This window comes from Saccopteryx leptura, chromosome 3, assembly GCF_036850995.1.
Source record: "Saccopteryx leptura isolate mSacLep1 chromosome 3, mSacLep1_pri_phased_curated, whole genome shotgun sequence".
In the NCBI taxonomy this organism is placed as follows: domain Eukaryota; kingdom Metazoa; phylum Chordata; class Mammalia; order Chiroptera; family Emballonuridae; genus Saccopteryx; species Saccopteryx leptura.
In genome coordinates this window covers 54993714-55016959 of record NC_089505.1, presented here as the reverse complement: position 1 = coordinate 55016959, position 23246 = coordinate 54993714, and the positions used below count along the sequence as shown (strand labels likewise).

Genomic DNA, 23246 nt, shown 5'->3' with positions numbered 1-23246 from the left:
GAAGTGGAGTTGATTGAGATATTTGTTGTAAAATCCATTTTTTTCTCCTACCCCCAAAAGCTTACAAAAACCTTTTCTAAGAAGTCATTAGAGCCTGACCAGGCGGTGGTGCAGTGGATAGAGTGTCGGACTGGGATGCAGAGGACCCAGGTTCGAGACTCCGAGGTCGCCAGCTTGAGCGCGGACTCATCTGGCTTGAGCAAAGCTCACCAGCTTGGATCCAAGGTCGCTGGCTCCAGCAAGGGGTTCCTCAGTCTGCTTAAGGCCCTCAGTCAAGGCACATATGAGAAAGTAATCAATGAACAACTAAGGTGTCACAACGAAAAACTAATGATTTATGCTTCTCATCTTTCTCCATTCCTGTCTGTCTGTCCCTATCTGTCCCTCTCTCTGACTCTCTCTCTGTCCCTGTAAATAAATAAATAAATAAAATTAATTTTAAAAAAGAGTCATTAGAAATAATTGCATAGTCTGCAACTGACTAGACATTTATTTATACAGAGTATTCTCTCACTGTAAAATACTAAATCTTAACATTTTCTGAAACATCTGACTGACTTAGACCTTCAAAGTATTTGTGAAGTAATTATGTAGCAAATAGATTTTATAAAAGCCCCTTGAGCGATTATTTGATTGAGCAAAATATAACAGTGACAAAAACACTGCACCATGAGGTCTAATTAAGTCCACTGCATTCACAGCACTAAAACCGTGCAGAGAGGAGAATAACAAATACCTTCTTCAAGGGTCTCAGGAATTTTCATTCTAGCAAGATGAGACAGTAACAGAACTCTGGCCTTCAGGCTGTATGGACAGGTAAGTGGAGGTTCATTCTTCTTTAAATTAATGCTGCCAATTTCTCTGATTAACTAGAGTAAATAAAATAATTATTCAAAAACACACATTTAAATGACCATTAACTTTAATAACTAAATGCTTATCAATAAATTTCGGAGATAAGCCTGACCTGAGGTATTAGAATATTATCTGTTGGTCTGCTTGTGGCATCTTTATTATACTGAGGATCAAATTCAGAGGCTCCAGTCAAAACCATAATAAGACCTAAGAAAACAAAAGAAATACCAAAGTAAATAAATATATTTGCTCACCTATTACTTTCCTATCAAAACCATAAGAACTAAGAAAACAAAATAATACAAAGGTAAATAAATATATTTGCTCACCTATTACTTTCCAATGATACTTCATTAAGCCTAGAGTGAGGCAGTTTTCCAACCACATACAGTACTTAGAAGCCATCTGAACTCTACTACTAACAAGTATTAATTTCTCCCACAAAAAAGTCTCACTTTTTTAAACATGCACATTATTACTCCCATCACAAGTGAATAGAAATATACATCAAATTAAGGGTCCCTAAGCAACTGGATCCATTAAAATCACTTCAAATAACAAGTGTTTCTAGACCTAAGTATGTGTTTCACAGAAACTTTCTACAGAGCATTAAGTATTTCATGTGATAATAGACATTATGTGAAAAAAGGGGGCTCTATGGTTAAATATGGCTGAGAAATAATAAGTTAAAGAGTTTTAGGTTTCTTCACTTTATGACTTCTCAGACCCTTCAGTAAACTAAAATACACTGTCATTTACTGAAACTTTCATTACAGGACCCTCGCGGTTTTGGGGGAAGTGTTCCTTGAAATACACATGATTCGCAGCCACATACAGAGTGTGCAAAAATAGGTTTATGGTTGTGACTATGTGAAACACAAAGTTTATTCTTGTTCTTATTATTTATTAATTATTGTATTTTTCATATAAACCACTATACTATAAACCTACTTTGCTCCACCATAAACTAGCATTACTCTTGTTAGCCTATACAAACTCTGTAATGACTGGCACTATAGTTATCAATTTTACCTTACAGCAGAAAATACACGCAATGTATATTCACAGAAAGCAGGAGAACATAAAAGTTAAGCGCATAAACCCTGGAGTTTTCGCTTCTTAGCTATATGACCTAGAGCATGTTTTTCAACCACTGGTCCCAGTCTGCCAGAAATTTCATGCCGGTCAGTGAAAGAGTTAACCACCCTGATGTTGTATAAAGATTACAGACCTAATGATCTTAGTTGCATTCACTTACACTCAGGGTGATTTCTGCCTTAGCAATCTCCAAAATAACACTATTTTCAGCAGTCCCCAAGTGTAAAAAAGGTTAAAAACCACTGACTTAGATAATAGTCTTCACTTCTCAATGGATCTTCGTTTCTTCATATGAGCCTGACACACAGTAAGCACATTAATGTGTGAGCTATTGCTATTACTACCTTCAAATATTTTCATGAAAATTGTTTCTAAGATGGCTATATAAATGGTGTCAATACTAAAGTAACCAAGAATATATAACCTAACCCACCAGCTAAACAATATTTTAATTCAATTAATTGTATAAGACTAAGTACTGCCCTCAAAAATGAAGCAGAAATCAAGATAACTGATGCAAAAAACATATTAAAACATTATAAACATGAAATATTTTTCATAAGGAAATGAGTTCTATATTAATATTCTAATCCAGCATAAGGAAGAGTGATATGTGTGCATAAGGTAGAGTAACATTCACTGGTGCCTCAGAAATAAAAAATCTGCTCATTCCTCAGAAATATAATCTCAGTCATGTGATCCTGAGGAATCTCTTTCTCATTATCAAGAAAGATAGTAAAATTGACAAATCTAAAATACACAAAAGCCCATTTAGGTTTTGGAACAAAAAAATGCATTTTCCAGTGAGACACAATTTAAAACTTGTATCTTCTTTTTTCTTTCTAAGGAGGGGAAGAGGGATATCCATGATTTCTGCATAGCAGTGATTCTGAAAGGCAGTATTATATATTCCAGGTATAAAATTTACAAAGTTAGCTTTATGGGATCAAATAAAGTATTTAGAATGGTACTTATTATATAAGAAATCTTAAAATAAGGCTCTGGGAATGAACTATCCTGGCAGTTTTCTTTCAACACACCCAAGATCTCTACTTATTGTATTACAATTAATATGCTATATCACACTGGTTTATGGCTCAGGAACCAGACTGCTTGGTTGGGATCCTGGCTCTTTCATTTATTCTGTATCCCTGGGTTTAAGTTTCCTCATCTATAAAATGTACTTAAAAATGGCACTTACTTAAAGGGGCATAGCAAAAATTAAGTGAATTGATGCATGTATAGTCCCCAGTAATGCCTCGCACATAATAAATACTCAAGAAATGTTGGTACTATTATAAAATTCACCTACATGAAACTCTAACATAAAATTTCTGGGGGAAAAACACACCTATAGCTGTGTAGCTGGGAATAACAGAAATAGATCAAGAAATGTGATAAAGGGTGTTAGCATTTTCCTCCAGCTTTAGTTACATGAACTATCAATAAAATCGTAAAATGGAATTTCTCCAGTTAAATGTGTATCAAGTCCACATAAATGGCTCAGAAAATAATCTAACATCATAGTTACTTAAAGTTACTTACGTTTCATATCCATATTTCGAGTTTTATAAACAAAATAAGTATAAATCTGTGTTGTACGTATTAGAATCTGGTCTCCACTATAGCGTATTGAGCGATACCACCAAGACCCCTAAAACACAAATAAATTTAAAGCATGAAAACTATAATAAATGTTAAGTTTGATACAGAATATGTCTATGTTGAAATTTTCTAAATGTTCATAAATCAATAAAAATACCTCAGTTTTGGAACAAATGCCTTCACTACATATTTCAAATTACTTATTTAGCAAGTATTTATTCTATCTGATGCCAGAACATCAATCTATCTCACTACATATATATCATTAAAACATTTGAAATTTCAGCTAGAAATTGTTTGAAAACAAGATAGGAATGTAACAACCCATTACAAGAAGCAACAAGCTGGTTCCTGACACCTAGCATATCTTCAATAAATATTTAATAAATGTAGAAGGAATTTTATAGTTGATATACTACTTTCATTTACATTATTCCATATAATTGAATCCTCACACAAAAATCCTATGAAGAAGGCACAACAGGTTAATTAGCAGCCCCACTATAGGTCTCAGGTACTATAAGATCAGAAATACCGCTACCAATCATAAAAGTAATAAACAGTAAAATCATAAAGTTTATGGTATCTCCATACTGAGGTACTATATTATTTTTAAAACTGAGGTTGCTCTATACATTGTGCCCCTAATATCTGAAGCAAAAAGTTTCAGAGCAATACATATAGTAAAATTTTTTAAATGTGTACATACATATAGTAAGATTTTTTAAATGTGTATGTATACATAATGCATAGAAAAATACTATTTAAAAGGGAAAACACCAAATTAAGCAGTAATTATCTCTGACAGAAATGGAGTTTAGGAGGTGATGAAGAAAAACTCATTTTAAACTCTAAATACATCTGTATTATATCAATTGTAACTTTTGGATTGGGAAGAAATTTAACATACTCAAGTGATGTCACCTTTAAAGTATAGTTGAATATAAGATTCCTAAATTTCACCTGACCAGGTGGTGGTGCAGTGGATAGCACATCGGCCTGGGATGCAGAGGACTCAGATTTGAAGCCTGAGGTCACTGGCATGAGCGCAGGCTCATCCGGATAGAGCACAGGCTTACCAGCTTGAGCGCAGGGTCGCTGGCTTGAGCAAGGGGTCACTCACTCTGCTGTAGCCCCCAGGTCAAGGCACATAAGAGAAATCAATCAATGAACATCTAAGGTGCCGCAACAGAGAACTGATGCTTCTCATCTCTCTCCCTTCCTGTCTGCCCCTACCTGTCCCTCTCACTGTGTCCATCTCTCTTGCAAAAAAATAAATAAATAAAATAAAAAAGATTCCTAAATTTCAAGGATCAAAGGATTATATAATAATACAAATTACAATCTTACATGGACACTCCAAAGCATGTCACCAATTCCTTTTCCAAAAATATGTTAACAAAAAGAGCTAGAACTTACCACAACAACTGGAAGGATAACCATGAATGCTAATCCATATACAAATAAAACCTAGAGTTAAAGAGAAAAAATTATGACATTCATCAAATTATAACAACATCCATGAACACTTATTTTGAGGTTAACATGGAGAAGGCACTATTAAAAGCACTCCTCATGTATTATTTAATTCTTATTTTCAAACCCTCTGAGGAAGGTACCATTATTATTTTCCTTCTGTAGATAGAGAACCTTCAGCATATACAGGTTAGATGACTTGTCCTAGGTCACACAGCTAGCAAGTGGGAGCTAGGACTGGCATTCTAGCTTTAGAATCTACGTTCTTTTCCACTATAATAAATTACCTTTTCATTTCATTGGTCTATAGATAACACCAGCAAAGCAGCTTTATAAATTCTATTTCCCTTCCGGTAAGTACCTATAATATATATAATATATCTCCACACCCTGGCAAGTGGTTAGTGACTTGAAAATAAGTAACAAAATCCTGCCCTGTTCCTTTGTCTAAACATCAAGGAGCAACTTTGTAATATTCTGTTTGAAGTCTACTGGTCTCAGATTTTTCTCCTACTGCTTGATCCCAAAATGGCAGCTAACCTATCTTTCTCTTCTCTAGTATTCCCAGAGTAATTGTAAACATGCTAAATAAACACACTTACACAGAGCAACTATATACCTTAAAGATAACAAACATTAATCTGCCATAAAATAATATTAATCATTTCAAAACAAACTACAGACTATTTGGATTTTGGTTTTTATTATTTCAAGGATAGCTCCTAGATAATTATCTTCAAGAAAGTAGAGAATCATCTATTCCTGAACAATAGGAACTCCCAATGTTTCCAAGTTCAGCAGCTAAAACTGATTGAAGTCTGATATTCTACTGCCTCCTGAAGTACCATATGGAATATAAACCATTAAGTTAGCATGTATTAAAATTAATTTAACCTGGGTAAATGTGATATGAAGGATAATTTCAATTTTAAGCACAATTTAGGATCAACAGTAGTTCCCCAAACCAAGTGTACTACCCAATCTGAAACTGCCTCCAAAAGAAAATCGATACAACTTTAAAGTTTTAAAACTACATTTAGAACACAATGCCCCAAACCAGCAACCTAATAATGGGAACCAATTCTTTTCTCCACTACGTAAAAAATTTCACAATACACAAATTAAAAATAGCATACCAGTATTTTCATTGTAATATCTCTCTTTATATTACCAAGATATGTCAGACACATTATAATGTGTCTTATTTAAATGCACTTACCAAAATTGAATTTTTCTGGTCAACTATCCAAGCTGGCAGAGCAATTCCAAAACTTGTGGCTAAAATAAGAAGAATATTCCTGTACTTCCAGTTTTGCTTATAACCCCAAATTCTGCCTCCTACCCCTCACAAAAAAAAACTTAAAGATCATCTTCTTATGTGTGTTACCATTGCACAAGATAACAGATATATAGCTTGTATCAAAAACATTTTTCCAGAAGGAAAAAAAATATTCAATCTAAGTACATGAATTCCTTCTTCCTAAAAAAAAAAAATCTATATTCTTTTATCCTACCTGAGTTTATGTAAACACTGAATATTAAGAAAATGTTTTTTAAAGACAGCAAAGAAAAACATTTTTTCCATCCAATTTTTATAAACTACTAACTAAAAATGCTGAATGACTACTCTTCCCATAAAATCAAAGTTCTATCTTCCTAACTAGTACCTAGGAAAAAAAACAAGTTAAAAAACTAAAGGGAACTAAATTTACATACCTATTTAACTCCCTGTGGTTGTAATTTTCCTACTCGTACAATACGAAAATCAAAATATTCTTTTCAATCTAATTAAAATTTTAAAAACATATATCATAGCCCCAGTGTTTTTGTTTTGTTTTAAATTTTTTTCTAGATATTTTTATTTATTTTAGAGGGAAGAGAGAGAGAGAAAAAGAGAGAGAGAGAGAGAGAGAGAGAGAGAGGAGAGGGGAGGAGCAGGAAGCATCAACTCCCATATGTGCCTTGCCCAGGCAAGCCCAGGGTTTCAAACCGGCGACCTCAGTGTTCCAGGTCGACGTTTTATCCACTGCGCCACCACAGGTCAGGCCAGCCCCAGTGTTTTTTAATCATCATTTACCACACCTTGAGGTCCATCTGGATTTCCAAATTCTTCCCAATTTTTCCGGGATTCTTCATCTGTTAAACTAGCATCAAAAAAAAAAAAAATCAAAAGAACAAAATTTAATAGTTAGAAAGCCCCATCTGAAAAATAAGTACTTATATATACAAATTCAATTAACCAACCAAGTCATTTCTTAAAGATATTAATGTCAGAGATTCAAGAAGCGTGACTCTGAAATCAGAAAAAATAAGGGGCCCAGGGAAACAAGAACTAGTGAGCCTTGATACAAATTCCTGGCTGCCCCTTGGCTCCTCACATTGAGCCACTTCAAGCCAGGAGATTTAACTTTGAAAGTAAATACATTTTCTGAAAAGGCAGAGAGGATTGTAGGTGCCTTTTCTTTCTTATATGCTCATACATTTTCCAAATTCTTTTTAATGAGCATGTTCGCACTTAATAATGATATATACCTATTTTCTAACTATAAAATTAATTCATAATAATAATCCCTCAAACTGGCAACATATTTTCAAAAGGGAAAGAAGAAAAGGAAGGAATATTTTCAAACACTGATTTGGTTATTTATGAAAATAAGTACCTTGACATCTTTAATTCTTATTTAACTGTATCTCTACTTAACACTGTTTCCATTATAGAATACAATGGAAAGTGAGGTTTCCCGGGCTCCTTATTTTATTGTGGCCTTAGTTTAAACAGTGTAAGCAGAGATACAGTTAAATAAGGATTAAAGATGTCAAGGTACTTATTTTCATAAATGGTGCTAAGATTCTTTTCTGTTGAGGGATGTTTCTCAAAAAACAGTCTGCCCCAGTTTACCTCTACAATTGTATACTCCACCCAAAGCTTCAGCCGTTGTTTCAATATTCTGTCTTCTAATTACATTCTTTCCCCCAAAATAATTATCTCTGTCCCCTCTGCCCTTCTGCTGATGGCAGGATGATAAACTGCTTTATTCTCTATAAAATGCCCTTAGATTTTGCAAAATAAAGCACAGTTCACATCATAGAAGCACTTGATTTTAACCTGTAGACATACCTGATTACAATTCCATTAACTCATTCCTTAAACCAACTTGTACACTGCTATGTGAGAGGCACCATGCTGGATACTCAATCAAATAAAAGGATTCATCAACTTTTTAAAAAGTAGTGATTTTTTTGCCACTTACTAGTGCTTTAGTATAATACCATTCCTAAGACTTAAAATATTTAATAGCTAGGTGACTTGTTAATTTATATATAACAAGCTTAAACAAGCCCAATTAATGCTAACATAATTTTTTAAAAATTCAACGAGTATAAAGTTTCCTAAACATGATTATATCTCGTAACTTTGGAAGTGGGGGTTGTATCATAGATCCTAATATAAATCTAATGGAATCTGTGCCCCTTTTGCTCTGGAATATAGACACATTTATAAATATATGTAAATTCTGTATTCAATTTCAGGATTCCAGATTATAAATTCTGATCTAGAGGATGTCTCACTAAATTATATATTAGGGGCTCTGAGTTTGCTATGTAGAGCTAAGAAACATATTCATGTGTACAATCACATGAAAACATGTTTTTGTTTTTGTGGGTTTTTTTACAGAGACAGAGAGAGTGTCAGAGAGTCAGAGAGAGGAATAGATAGGGACAGACAGGAACGAAAAGAGATGAAAAGCATCAATCATAAGCTTTTCGTTGCAAAACCTTAGTTGTTCATTGATTGCTTTCTCATATGTGCCTTGACCGTGGGCCTTCAGCAGACTGAGTAACCCCTTGCTTGAGCCAGCGACCTTGGGTCCAAGCTGGTGAGCTTTTTGCTCAAACCAGATAAGCCCGCACTCAAGCTGGCGACCTTGGGGTCTTGAACATGGGTCCTCCGCATCCCAGTCCAACGCTTTATCCACTGCGCCACCACCTGGTCACATCATCCTACAGAAACTGGGAGGGTTTTCCTTTTATTTGGTGCAGATTTCACATTTCTATCATCTTTTGTTGCTTTCCTGTGACCGGTCAAAAGTGCACCATGACTTTATGGATACACTGTAGGAGTGACCCAGCTAATTTATTAAAATAGGTAATAAGGGAAGAGAAAATTTCCTGAATAACCAAAGCAAATTCTAAAAAGATTTGTAGATCAAAGCCTGTAACTTTTGCATTCCAAAAGTTGCCTGAGTTATACTTAGGCTGCTACAGTTATACATAGATGAGAGCATCAACTCAGTAAGTCATAACTTGTATTTAGTAAAATGTACAGCTTTATCTTGTTATACTTGCAGTACAAGTTATAAGATCACAAAGTCTGGGTCCCACAATCATTTACTTCTTCATTTGTGTGACACAGACCATCAACTAAGGCATTTTACATACAAAACATTCTATATCTCAATCATAAAAATGAGTTAAAACTAAAGGCCACATTTCATTCTTCTGTACTTTATACATCATTACAAGTCAGATTTCCAGTAACCTGAAAACAAACTCATGAACTTGAAAATGTTACAATACCTGAAGATTAGGGTGGAAAAAATAGCTGCACTAAAATTAAAACTATTAACTAAGTAGTCTTGTCTATCTAACTTCCTATGAAAATCTTCAGTTCTTGCCTGACCAGGTGATGGCGCAGTGGATAGAGCGTTGAACTGGGATGCGGAAGGACCCAGGTTCGAGACCCCGAGGTCGCCAGCTTGAGCGCGGGCTCATCTGGCTTGAGCAAAGAGCTCACCAGCTTAGACCCAAGGTCGCTGGCTCCAGCAGGGGGTTACTCGGTCCGCTGAAGGCCCGCGGTCAAGGCACATGTGAGAAAGCAATCAATGAACAACTAAGAAGTCGCAATGCGCAATGAGAAACTGATGATTGATGCTTCTCATCTCTCTCTGTTCCTGTCTGTCTGTCCCTGTCTATCTCTGCCTCTGTAAAAAAAAAAAACAAAAACAAAAGAAAATCTTCAGTTCTTCTTAAATTACCTGAAACCAGTAACTAAGGCAATGAAATATTTGTGCAGTGAAGAGTAGAAGCTTGAAGGACACACATTTAAAAAAGGAGGGAAGGAGCCTGACATGTGGTGGCTCAGTGGATCAAGCGTCAGCCTGGAACGCTTAGGTCGCCAGTTCGAAACCCTGGGCTTGCCTGATCAGGGCACAAATGGGAGTTGATGCTTCCTGCTCCTCCCCCTTCTCTCTCTCTCTCTGTCTCTCTTTTCTAAAATGAATAAAAATAATTTTTAATAAATAAATAAATAAATAAATAAAAAGGGGGGAGAGGAGCCACCAAGAGAAAGACAGTCTTTTGGAGGACATCTGCTGTGCAGAAAAGAAAATGCAGTCAACTTCAGAAGCTCCTGAATTACAGAATCACATTCGTATAGATAGCAAGCAATCCATAGAAAAGGGGCAAAAGGAGATAAAGTCAATGTAACTCATGTTATGCAAAAAGTTGAAGAAAACAGTATTTCCCAAACTTCTATAATTCACACACCACTTTTACTTTACTTTGAGTATCCTACTATTTACTTATATTTTTTAAATCAGCTCACAATATTATATATCACTGATTCCTCAAAACACAGACATATTGTCTGTATTTTACTCTTAAACATAAGAGCTATGTAGATATATACCTATCATGAGTCCTAAAGAATCCAGCTAACCTTTATCTCTGTAACAGTAATGCTCAAGGAATAACTACTTCTAATTTTTTAAAATTTATTGGGGTGACACTGGTACTTCTAATTTTATATACTCTATCTTGTTTCCCAAAAATTAAACTGGTCTTTAAGAGTTTAAATGAGACAAGCTATACTGCTAAGAGAAATAGATCTAGCCTAATAAAAAAGCCTAGACATGAAAACAGGTGTAAGTATATCCTCTTCTAATCAAGATGTTTAGTAAAAGCTCAATTAACATATCACTATTTAATTTAACCAACTTCATCTGGCAAATACACTACTCTAAATTACTCAAAATTAAGGTTACTAAGATTAGCATTTTAGCATTGCCAGACAGACAGTACTATAAATGAGATTCACCATATGAGGTCAGCAATTAATTAAAGTGTATGACAACTATTTTATTTACTATTTTATTCAAATAGAAACCTATCTTTACCACTCTTAAAAATGTGTACTGAGCCTAACCAGGCGGTGGCACGGTGGATAGAGCGTTGGACTGGGATGTGGAGGACCCAGGTTCAAGACCCCGAGGTCGCCAGTTTGAGTGCGAGCTCATCTGGTTTGAGCAAGGCTCACCAGCTTGAGCCCAAGGTTGCTGGCTTGAGCAACAAGTCACTCGGTCTGCTGTAGCCCCCCTGGTCAAGGCACATATGAGAAAGCAATCAATGAACAACTAAGGAAATGCAATGAATAACTGATGTTTCTCATCTCTCTCCCTTCCTGTCTGTCTATCCCTAACTGTCCCTCTTTCTGTCTCTTCCACAAGAAAAAAAAAAAAAATGTGTACTGAGTTCTATAATACTTACGCAGCATAAGCTTTTGCTATCCTCATGAACATAACTTCATCACCTCCTTTATCTGGATGATATTTAAGTGACAGCAGACGATATTGTTTCTTAATTTCTGCTACTGTTGCCCCCTAAAATGAAAAGGTTTATCTTAGTATAAATAAGCACAATGTTGCAAATACATAATACATCCCATTTTGAACATAAAATATAAACTACTCAATATTTCCAGAAAGAGAAAATGAAGTTGTTTTTTTGTGGTTTTTTTTATTTATTCATTTTAGAAAGGAGAGAGAGAGACAGAGAGAGAGAAGGGGGGAGGAGCAGGAAGCATCAATTCCCATACGTGCCTTGACCAGGCAAGCCCAGGGTTTCAAACCGGCGACCTCAGCATTTCCAGGTCAATGCTTTATCCACTGCGCCACCATAGGTCAGGCCAAAAATGAAGTTTTTATCGTATATATTTTGTCCCATAAATTTCACCCCATGTATTTTAAATAAAAATATACTTATTTTGTCCAATATATTTATTTTATTGAGCACCTACAATGTGCTATCACTACTCTAGGCACCAATGACATGAGACTAAAACCATGAACACAGACTAAATTGCACAGGTCCACCTATATGTGGATTTTCTTTTTATATTCATGGATTTCACATCGCAGATTCAATTAAGTATGGATCAAAAACAGTCTTTTTGCATTCTCAATCATAGTTTCCCAATTGCAGACTGCAAATATTGTTTTCCCACTAATATGATGATAAAAAAGGGCTAATTGGCAGGACCAGCACCCCAATCTCTACATTGTCAAGGGTCAACTGTAATGCCATATTTAAATAAAATAAAAGGATGGTGACATTTAAATATCAAAGAATGATCACAGTAAATTAAGTCTGGCTGAAAAAACCCTCTATCCAAAGTTAGTTTCCTTTTTAAGAAATAATCTGAAGAATATCTTGTTTTATCTGCTTGTCAAAATTTTAATATTAAGTAAATATTTAATCTTAGTTGTTTCCTAATTAGACTCATTTCTACTAACAAGTTTTCCATATTGACTTTTCATAGCATCAAACTGCCCCCAAACCTTTTTTTTTTTTTTTTTTTTTTTGGTGACAGAGACAGAGAGAGGGACAGATAGGGACAGACAGACAGGAAAGGGGAAAGGAGAGAGGCACCTTAGTTGTTCATTGATTGCTCTCTCATATGTGCCTTGACTGGGGGGCTACAGCAGACCAAGTGACCCCTTGCTCAAGCAAGCGACCTTGAGCTCAAGCTGGTGAGCCTTGCTCAAACCAGATGAGCCTGCACTCAAGCTGGCAACCTCAGGGCCTCGAACCTGGGTGCTCCGAGTCCCAGTGCTCTAAACACTGTGCCACTGCCTGGTCAGGCTGCCCCCAAATCTTTTAATCTTTAAAATCTCTCAGTGACCATGATCAGCACAATAAGAAAAAACAGATGATAGGTATACTTTTCTTCTACAAAGCAGAAAACCAGAAGTTAAATAACTCCTTATCTGAATTAAGTCATCTACTGAGTAGACATTAGAAGTTAAAGAAGTGGTTTGGGGGGAAAATGGAAAGAGCACCTAATTTAGCTTGGCTACTACAAAGTTATGGGACCCCAGACAAGATACAAATTTTCCAGGCCTCATTTTCACCATCAGAAAAAAAGGCTAGATGACCGCTAGCATTCGTTTCAGTTCCAACTTTCCATTGATACACTTAAAAAACTAATTTTCTGTTGAAACCCATCAATCAAGTTCAATCAAGAGACCACCCAAGGATAAACCCAAGGTTAACCTGAATTTCTATGAAAAGTTCTTTATAAGTCATGAAGAGTTAATATTCTACCTTACAGTCAACTAACATAGGGACATAAGATTTCAATCATTCAACTGACATACAAATCTCCTGGTTTTAACTTTGCATTAAACCCACCTTACATGTCTTTTAAAAATATACTTCTCATCTGATCTTCAAATATTCTTACATTATAGCAATTATAAATCAATCCTTAATAAGATGATAATCATCTATCTCTGTAGCTTAAACTGAATAATAAAAAAATAATGGGTTAGATATTTTAATAAAAAATTTAACTGACTGAAGCTTTATTTTTTAGGCACAGTCAAGATTCTTTTAGGTTGTGAACTTACAGTATATTCATGGGGTCATTAAACTAATGTGCATTATATAAAAATACTACTTACGGGATCCAAATTTAATACTTCATAAGGATTATATTCTTGATATTCTCGGTCTGTTTTGGAAACTTTGTATGCAAGGAATAAGAATAATGCCCATCCTGCAAGCAGAACTATTTTCCTGTTTAGGAAAAAGATAAAATAAAGTAAAAATAAATATATCTATATGGTTTTCCTTTAAGAGTCATTATAGCAAGATCAAGGCATAAAATAATCAAAAGTAGTTTCATATCATTATGCTATTGATTCAAATTCTAAATTCCTGTTATAGCAAGAAAAGTGTCTTTTTCACCTTTGAATTTTCTAAAATCTTGTACAGTGCCTGGCATTTAATATTCTCTCAGTTACTACTTGCAGAATTTAAGTACCAAAGTTAATTCAACTAATTAGAATATTACATTCTATCAAAACACATTAATATCAAGTATTCAGTAAACCACTTCATATAAAAAGTAATTTTTCTTGACCTTGTAATAACACTTTTAGCAAGATAAATCATGAAAAATAATAGGTCAATTGCACAAAGATGAATAAATAGCCATGTTTATAATAGTAAAAGTTTGGAAACAATCTATATGTTCACTTATACGGAATTAAATAAACCAAGACAGCCACACAATGGAACATTTTTTAGCCATGGAAGATATAGAAAGATATACATAATAGGTTGAAAAAAGATATATAAGGACATTTGATTTGGGGAAATAACTAATTTCTTCTCTCCGATATGGTACATTTAGTGAAAATATTTAGAAGACTGGTATTACCAGTGTTGGACACACTAAAGAAAAAAAAAACTCTCATACCTCTACAATCTGAAAGAATACAGGTATCAAAAGACCTAAAGAAGTACCATATTTCCCCATGTATTAAGACACACCTTAATTTTGGGGCCCGAAATTAAAAAAAAAAAGCATAAAAGCAGGAAATGCAAGTTTAAAAAATCTACAACCACTGTTAAGACGCATCCCGTTTTTAGACCCCAATTTTTTTTTAAAAGGGTATGTCTTATACATGGGGAAATATGGTACATATCCTTTTAACTATTCATCTACTTCAAGAAACTTAGAAAAATAAACTAGAATTAAATATTACATATAAAGTGTAAAAAAGTAGTTACAGATGTAAATAACAGCAGAAAATACACACATACATAAATGCCTACCAATAGAGTATTACACAAATTAACAGTATATCCATGGAGTGAAATACTATCTAGCCCAGGCATGGCCAACAGTGTTTGCCCCCGGGCCAGATTAGAAAGAAAACTTTTTTCACGGGCCGGACAAAATATTAAAATTTAAAAATATTAAATACAAAAACGATTCGTTTAAGTAAACAAAATTTTATTACGTAATTTGTTTATGAATAAATGTAAGTATCAATAATTTAGTACAACAAATTAACAAAAAAACTAATGTGACATGTTGAGGCACTTTGCATCGCCTATTATTTTTTAATATCTGGCTCTATACTTATAGTAGCTACTCTTAACAGAGCCTCCAAATGTAAATCATTCAATCTTGATCTTGTACTTTTATTTAGATTCATTAAAGAAAAGCTTTGTTCACAAATATAAGATGAGCTGAAGATTACTAAATATTCCTTGGCGAGTTTTTTTTAAATTTCCATATTTTCCATTATTCACCTGCTTATAAAAATTGCACAGATGAATACAAAAGTTGTAAATCTCAATTTTTATTTATTTATTTTTTTGTATTTTTCTGAAGTTGGAAAAGGGGAGGCAGTCAGATAGACTCCCGCATGCACCCAACCAGGATCCACCCGGCATGCCCACCAGGGGGCAATGCTCTGCCCATCTGGGGCGTTGCTCTGCTGCAACCAGAGCCATTTTAGCACCTGAGTCAGAGGCCATGGAGCCATCCTCTGCGCCTGGGCCAACTTTGCTCCAATGGAGCCTCGGCTGCAGGAGGGGAAGAGAAAGAGACAGAGAGGAAGGAGAGGGGGAGGGGTGGAGAAGCAGATGGGCGCTTCTCCTTTGTGCCCTGGCCGGGAATCGAACCCGGGACTCCTGCATGCCAGGCCGACGCTCTACCACTGGAGCCAACCGACCAGGGCTGTAAAACTTTATAATGGAATTTTTTAAAAAATAACTATCGCGAATCCATTCAACCAATTATTAGAAGTTAACCCTATATTAGTCACACGCGGAATTCTTTTCTGCATATCACTATCTTCTTAAATATCTCGATTTCCAATAATCAAAGACGCTTCCACTTCTGAGTAGCTGAGATTTTAACTTTCATTATTGTATAATGGTTAGATATCGTAGTTTATGTATAACGATTTAAAAGTACCACTTATTTCATTTCCACAGTGCGTGGTGCAGAGAATATTAAAAATTTAATCGCGGGCCGCATAACTCATTACGCGTGCCAAATGTGGCCCACGGGCCATATGTTGGCCATGCCTGATCTAGACACTAAATATATATATTTACAGTGGAAGATTATCTTCCTTATATTATTAAATTAAAAAACACATACTTTCAAAGCTGTATGTACATGTAATATAATCCTCTTTTAGTAAATAAACTTATTTTAAGTAAAAATATAGAAAGGTAAATCTTAATAGTGGCTATCTTTAAGTGATGAAATTGAATGATTTGTTTTTATATATCGTTTGTATCACAATTTGTTAACACTGACTAGGAACTGTTAAACAAAGACAAAATGAATTAAATGGGAACTAATCAAACAAAAATTGGAGTGACCTGTTTTCAAAGACATGAAGGAAATGTTCCCTATGTGTAAGCTCTCTTATTAGGAACCTAGTTTTGGAATGAGATGCTAGAATCCAGTTCTAACCCATCTGCTTACCTTTATCAGCCTGAGTTTTCAAACAAAATAAATCCCCAATGCCCACAGTTCCCTAAGCTTGTGCCACCATAACGCTTTCGCTATCTTGGATCTTTCTACCTAGAATTTCCATTTCTCTCCTCTGCCTATCCAAACTTTATACATCCTTCAAAATTCAACTCAAATTATTCACCCTCCAAGAAGCAGCCCCTTAATCCTCATCAATGGGGAAACTGGTTACAGTCACAAAGAAGCATAAACTATGACTTTCCTTCTCTGACTCGCTGCAAGCTCCTTGAGCACCTAGACAGGATATTAATTCAGTTTTGACAAACTTCAGAGTAGCTTAAACAAAGTATACACTGAGATAAAAATTTCTTTCCATCCAGCCAAACTAATGCTCTAAACCTTACGAAGGGCATAATAAATACTGCAAGACTGCAGACAGCTTCCCACACTATCTACACTCTGAAAGAAAATAGAGCCCCACCTGGAACACAGACCCCTTTTGCTTCTATTTAGGGGGAGGTAGTTACAAACACGAGCTCTAGAACAAAGCTACCCAAGATGAAATCCCAACCTCACCACTTATTAACCAAGAGATCTTAGCAAGTTGCTCAGCCTTTTATAAGTCAGTTTCCAACTTTTAGGGTAGATCTGAGAACCAACTGATATTAGAAGGTGCCTCAGAGACAGCAAATAATCAATTCATATTATAATAGATATTGGCTGTTATTAGTAACTCCACCCAAATCTCAGTTCACATTACTCAGGGAAGCCTCTCTGTCTAGAGCCAGAGTTAAGAGCCTTTCCTCCACTCTTTCATCCCTCACAACCCTTACTAAACTCTATTATCATTGTTTACTTACCAGTATCCCCCAAGACTGTAAGTATATAGTTGAAACATGTCTATTTGTTAATCACAGTATACTGGAACCTAGTATACTACCTAATACATGTACAGTAGGTGCACAGTAACTACTTATTGAATTAATAAAAATAATTTAAAATACTAATTTTTCAACTCGAAACTAAAGTTTGCTAATACCCCCAATATGCTAAAGAACACATGAAAATATATTTCATTCCCACACAAATTAATAACCTCTTATTTTCTTTTGCCAGCTCTTGCAACAGGCTAACAAAACTCAGAAGCCAATGGTGAAATTAAAAACCACTGAAGCAAGAGTTAAAAGCAAACAAGGGTAGGAGGAAAGGGGAAAAGAACATCTAGGATATGCTACACCCCTTGTTAGATGCTTTATTTGTAGCATCTTGATCTCAGAGCCAAATAATGGGAGGAGAGCAGAAGCTCATGGACAGAACGTCAGGCTGATGGAATAACTACCACAACTAGTAAAACCATGCTCCAACTTCCCGACCCGCCAAACCAAACGTGGAAACAAGAGACTGCATCCTTCTCTGTGACCAAATTTTTTAAAAAGCTTGTTTGGTCTGTTTGAAAAGACAACCATTTTCACTACATATAGCTTCAGTGATGAATTAACTTGTGAGAAGTCTTGTTGTTTACTTAAGCATACTTTAAAAGTTATTCTGAAAGCCACTTCCAGAGATGAGAGTATTACACAATGACTGCATAATTTTGAAAGAATACTTCAGAGTTAAGTAGCAAAAAAGGTTTTGATGGTTTCTGACCTTATCTAAATTGTTACCAGTATCTATGAAACTCTTCCTTAAACATCCTTTAATCTTACTTCCAGTTAAGTAAGTCAGTTTATTTATCACCAAAGAGAACTTCACAGAGTTAAGTCTTTTTTCTTGAAAACCGGGGTTCAAATACCCACAAAGCCCAGAAAAAAAAGAATATTTGCCTTGCTCCTGCATAAAGGTTTAATTTAAAGTAAGAAGCAATAGCAAAGAATAAACCGTGAACATGAAACTTGTCTTATAATCACTAATTGTGCCTTTTAGGTTCACATCACTGAAGAACTAAACACCAAAGCAAGACTTCCCTCCCTCTATAAAGGTACTAAACCAGGCAAAGTCAAGCCTAAAAAGGAAAACCTGCTTAAACCCCCTGAAGTTGCACAGGTATGTTGAAAACTATCATCATTTAAACCAAGATTAAAGTATAATTGGTTAGACTTTTACTAATTTCCTGTTAAGTTTTCCTCTCCTATCTACTGGATAGTTAAATGTAGGTTAATTCACAAGATGCAGTCCTCCAATAATGACAACTCTTTCACCTCTCAGTCTTATCTATAACCTCTAAATTAATGACTTAGGCCAAAGATCCAAAGCCTATGCTCTAACCTCATAGCTTCACAAAATCCAACAGGCCTTCTCTAATTAAACATGCTAATGACCTGTTTAAGAGATGGCCCTGGCCCTGGCCGATTGGCTCAGAGGTAGAGTATCGGCCCAGCATGTAGATGTCCCAGGTTCGATGCCTGGTCAGGGCACACAGGAGAAATAACTATCTGCTTCTCCACGCCTCCCCTTTTCCCTATTTCTTCTCTCTTCTCCTCCTGCAGCCATGGCTTGGTTGGAGCAAGTTGGCCCTGGGCGCTGAGGATGGCTTCATGGCTTTACCTCAGGTGCTGGAATAGTTTCGTTGTCAAACAACCGCCCCAGATGGGCAGAGCATCCCCACATAGGGGGCTTGCCGGGTGCATTCTGGTCCGGGTGCATGCAGGAGTCTGTCTCCCTGCCTCCCCGCTCCTCACTTAAGACAAAAAAAAAAAAGAGAGATGGGCCTGCCACGCCTGGCCTGTGGTAGCACAGTGGAGAGAGTGTAGATCAAGAACCAGTTTGAAACCCTTTGCTTGCCTAGTCAAGGCACATACAACAAGCAATCAATGAACAAGTAAGTGAAGCAACTATGAGTTGATACTTCTCGTTCCACCCCTTTTCTCTATAAAATCAATAAATAAAATCTTAAGAGCTGAGCCTGCCAAAACAAAGGGTGACTAGGGCCCCCATTTACCACTTCTAGCTATATAACATTGGTCAAGTTAACTTATTTTCTTAGTCTGCTTCCTCAGCTGAGAAAAAGCAAAACATCTACCATATTTCCCCATGTATAATATGCACCCTTTTTCGAAAAATATGGGGACTACAAACTGGTTGCATCTTATACAGTGGTTGTAGGGTTTTTAATTGCATTTCCCACTTTTTTGTGCTTGTTTTTGCGCTCATTATAGAAGACAGTGATTTGTCATCAGACACAGATGAGGCCAAGGTAATGGATGGGAGTTTTGACAGTGATGAGGAGTTGTATGAATTTTATGATGAATAAAACTTGAGTTCAATAACTTTTAAGTAATATATTTTCTTTTTCAAATTCCGGGCCCCAAAATTAAGGTGCATCTTATACATGGGGGTAGCTTATACATGGGGAAATATGGTACCTTGAACTTAATATAAAAAAAATGATAACATCACCTAGCACAGAACCTGGCATACAGTATGTGCTCAATAAACTTTATCACTATGAAATGCAAACTTGATCATGTCACCTTCCTGCTTTTGCTGATCTTTTAAAGATTCTCCTATAGTCTTTTAAGGGAACATTCAAATCCCGACACAAGATGCACAAGGTCTTCCTTCAAGATTTCTCTTTTCTCCTGCCTTCCTAAGTCGGAAGCACTCTCTCTCTCCTTTGAATTTGTAAACTACTCTGTTCAGAGACCTTTCAAATTACCACTCACATCTTACCCTTACTAAGGCCACAATTTCTTTACAGATACATATTCTATTCATTATTATACTCCTATTTTAAATGATACCTAGCAAAAAAGTAAACACTAAGTATGTTTCTTTTTATTGAAAGCAATTACTTACTTTACTGTAGGGATAATATTTGGCTGGGGTTTTAATAACCGTAAACGATACCACATACATCTTCCATATACTTTTCTGATATTCTTTAATCGAATTTGCTCTGTCAAAAAAAAAAAAAAAAGGTGGTAAATTAAATCATTTTTCACAGTGAAGGCAAAACCAGAGTTAATACCATACCAATCTTCTGATAGATAAAATGGCTACTCAGCCACCATCTTTCTTAAGAACAATGAGGGCCTGAAGGCAGAAGAAGGACTTGCCCACTCAGTAATCCAGCTCAGACCTCCCGTGTAGCTGGACGCTGACAAGGAATAGTTGGGCCAGGGTGCAGACAATTTTGAGAAACTGTGGTGCCACTCCCAACCACAGAAGTTATCTTGCAGCTGCTTTTGCCCAAGGCCCTCTGATAAATCCATATAACCCCTGTAAAGCCAGGAGGCACGGCCAGGGCCACCATCACAGCAGCCCGGCTCTTGCAGGTTCACATTGGATTCAGACAGTCGGTAAAGAAACAATGGAGCCAAGAACTGATGGGCTGTCATCTTTAATTCTAGCTTGCACCCGGCGGGCAAGTAAAAAATACACACTGGGCTCCAAAACCCACTCACATTCAGTGCTCACAAAGCTACTGACTTATCCGAGTTTCCTAGAATCAAAGGTTTCTAGCTCACCAGACTTACTCACCTCTGTTCCCCATCTCCTTCCTTCTCCCTGCATAAACTGCACAAACTGGCCTCTCACTCAACACTCCGCCATCTTGGCTGCTTCTCCTGGCCACATGGCCTCTTTCTGCTCTCTGCTCTGCTCCCTCTGCTCTCTCATGCTAATCATCCCAGGAACCAAGAGCGTAAGCTCCTGTTCTGCCCCCATTTTATAGTGTAGATCCATAACCTTTAATCCAATATACAAAATAGGGAAGTCTCTACTACAAAGTCACTTCTCTGAGGCATGATTGGATTGTACCACCCCACATCAAAAAGGTGGGAAAGGCTTAATCCCAAAACCAAGCCCCAGGCTACAAGGATTCTCAACACACATTAATATCACCTGGGCGACGGCCTCACGTGGGCAGCGCCATTTTTAACAAAGTGAGCATAATACATTTTATCTGCCCAACAACCCCTGTCCCATCCCTCCCTCCCTCGGGGCTGACACCCTTTGCTGGTCTCAGCCCATCTGCACCGAGGCATTTTTAAAATAAATTTTTCTTTTGGAACACACTATCCTCATGATTTTGGTTCGGCCCACGGTTTCTACCTTTCACTTTCATTACCATGTTAATATTTCTTTGGAACATGAAAGTACTGCCTGCTTAAATAAACTTGAAGAAACATTCAAAAGACAGGCTAAATTTTCTGCTATTTAGAACAAATGATCTATCTGGAAAATGTTACTCAGCTACCAGGGAACCGTTATTCGTGTGTGTAAAGCTGGTAGCCATGGCCACCAGCACAGCCGCCTGGCCCGTGCAGGTTCGCACTGAATTCGGACAGACGGCAATGAAACAATGGAGCCAAGAACAGGTGGGCATTAGCTTTAATCCTAGCTTGAACCCAGCAGGCAAGAAATACACACAGTGGGAAAACACTTCCCTTTCCATTCAGGGCTCCCAAAGCCACTGACTTATCTGAGTTTCCTAGAATTAAAGATAGATTCTACCTCTCCAGCCTTATTCACCTCTGTTCCCCATCTCCTTCTCTCTGCACAAACTGGCTTCTCCTTCAGCACTCTCCCATCTTGGCTGCTTCCCTTCTCCTCCACGTGGCCTTTCTCTGCTCTTCCCCAGCATGGGCTCTTCTGCCCCATTTTATAGTGTAGAAATCAAAACCTTTAATCCAATATACAAACAAGAAAGTCTCTGCTACAAAGTCACTTATCTGAGGCATAATGGGATTCCTCATGAGAGTGTACCACCCTCTATCATGCAACAGTCAAGAGTGTGGGAAAAAGCTTAGTCTTAAAACTAAGCCTTAGACCTGACCAGGTGGTGGTGCAGTGGATAGAGCATCAGACTGGGATGCAGAGGACCCAGGTTCAAGAACCCGAGCTCACCAGCTTGAGCGCGGGCTCATCTGGTTTGAGCAAAAAGCTCACCAGCTTGGACCCAAGGTCACTGGCTCGAGCAAGGGGTTACTCAGTCTGCTGAAGGCCCACGGTTAAGGCACATATGAGAAAGCAATCAATGAACAACTAAGGTCTCGCAACGAAAAACTGATGATTGATGCTTCTCATCTCTCTCTGTTCCTGTCTGTCTATCCCTCTCTCTGACTCTCTGTCCCTGGAAAAACAAACAAAAAAAAAACTAAGCCTTAGGCTATAAGGACCCTTCTTGCTTACAGCCTGTCCCCCACACCCAATGCGAACTATAAGCAAGCAAATATATACATCATATTTACAAACTTATTTGACCAACAATGTGAGATTTAAATAACTTCTCATTGAAAAATGTAAAAACTGACTTAAACCCAAAATATTGTCACATAATCAGTAATTTGAGAAATTCTCTCCTCCTTCTCCTATAGAAGGAATAAACAGAATAAAATAGTTGAAACGTGGTTTATTAAAATGGAAGCTAAGTAGAAATATTGTTCAAACATGAAAATAATTAAATTGAATTAGAAAAGTCAACCAAACCCATAAGAAGTTAAAACAGGTTCACACAAGAGTCATAATGAAAGGTATTATTTTAGTCCCCAGGAAAAATCCGCAATTCAATTGAAAAGAACTTAAACCAAAGCAAAATATCATATAAAGTTTTACTACAATAAAACTCCAATCACTTGGTTTGAATAATGTTTCCAAGATAAAACCACGTTTAAGTTTTAAAATAAAATACCCTTTCACAAAGATGGCA

General features: G+C 36.5%; 1 protein-coding gene across 3 annotated transcripts in view; it reads right to left on the bottom strand.

Annotated features, from left to right (window-relative positions):
- SEC63 (SEC63 homolog, protein translocation regulator) overlaps positions 1–23246 on the bottom strand; it is a 99408-nt gene that overhangs the window by 43550 nt on the left and 32612 nt on the right. For all 3 annotated transcript variants that reach the window (XM_066373534.1, XM_066373535.1, XM_066373536.1), the window contains 9 exons: positions 20393–20492; positions 13776–13890; positions 11581–11693; positions 7117–7178; positions 6254–6312; positions 4978–5028; positions 3499–3607; positions 968–1062; positions 737–869 (listed from right to left, as the gene is read on the bottom strand). In XM_066373534.1, coding sequence (XP_066229631.1) covers positions 737–869; positions 968–1062; positions 3499–3607; positions 4978–5028; positions 6254–6312; positions 7117–7178; positions 11581–11693; positions 13776–13890; positions 20393–20492 — 837 coding nt within the window. The remainder of the gene's footprint in view (positions 1–736; positions 870–967; positions 1063–3498; positions 3608–4977; positions 5029–6253; positions 6313–7116; positions 7179–11580; positions 11694–13775; positions 13891–20392; positions 20493–23246) is intronic.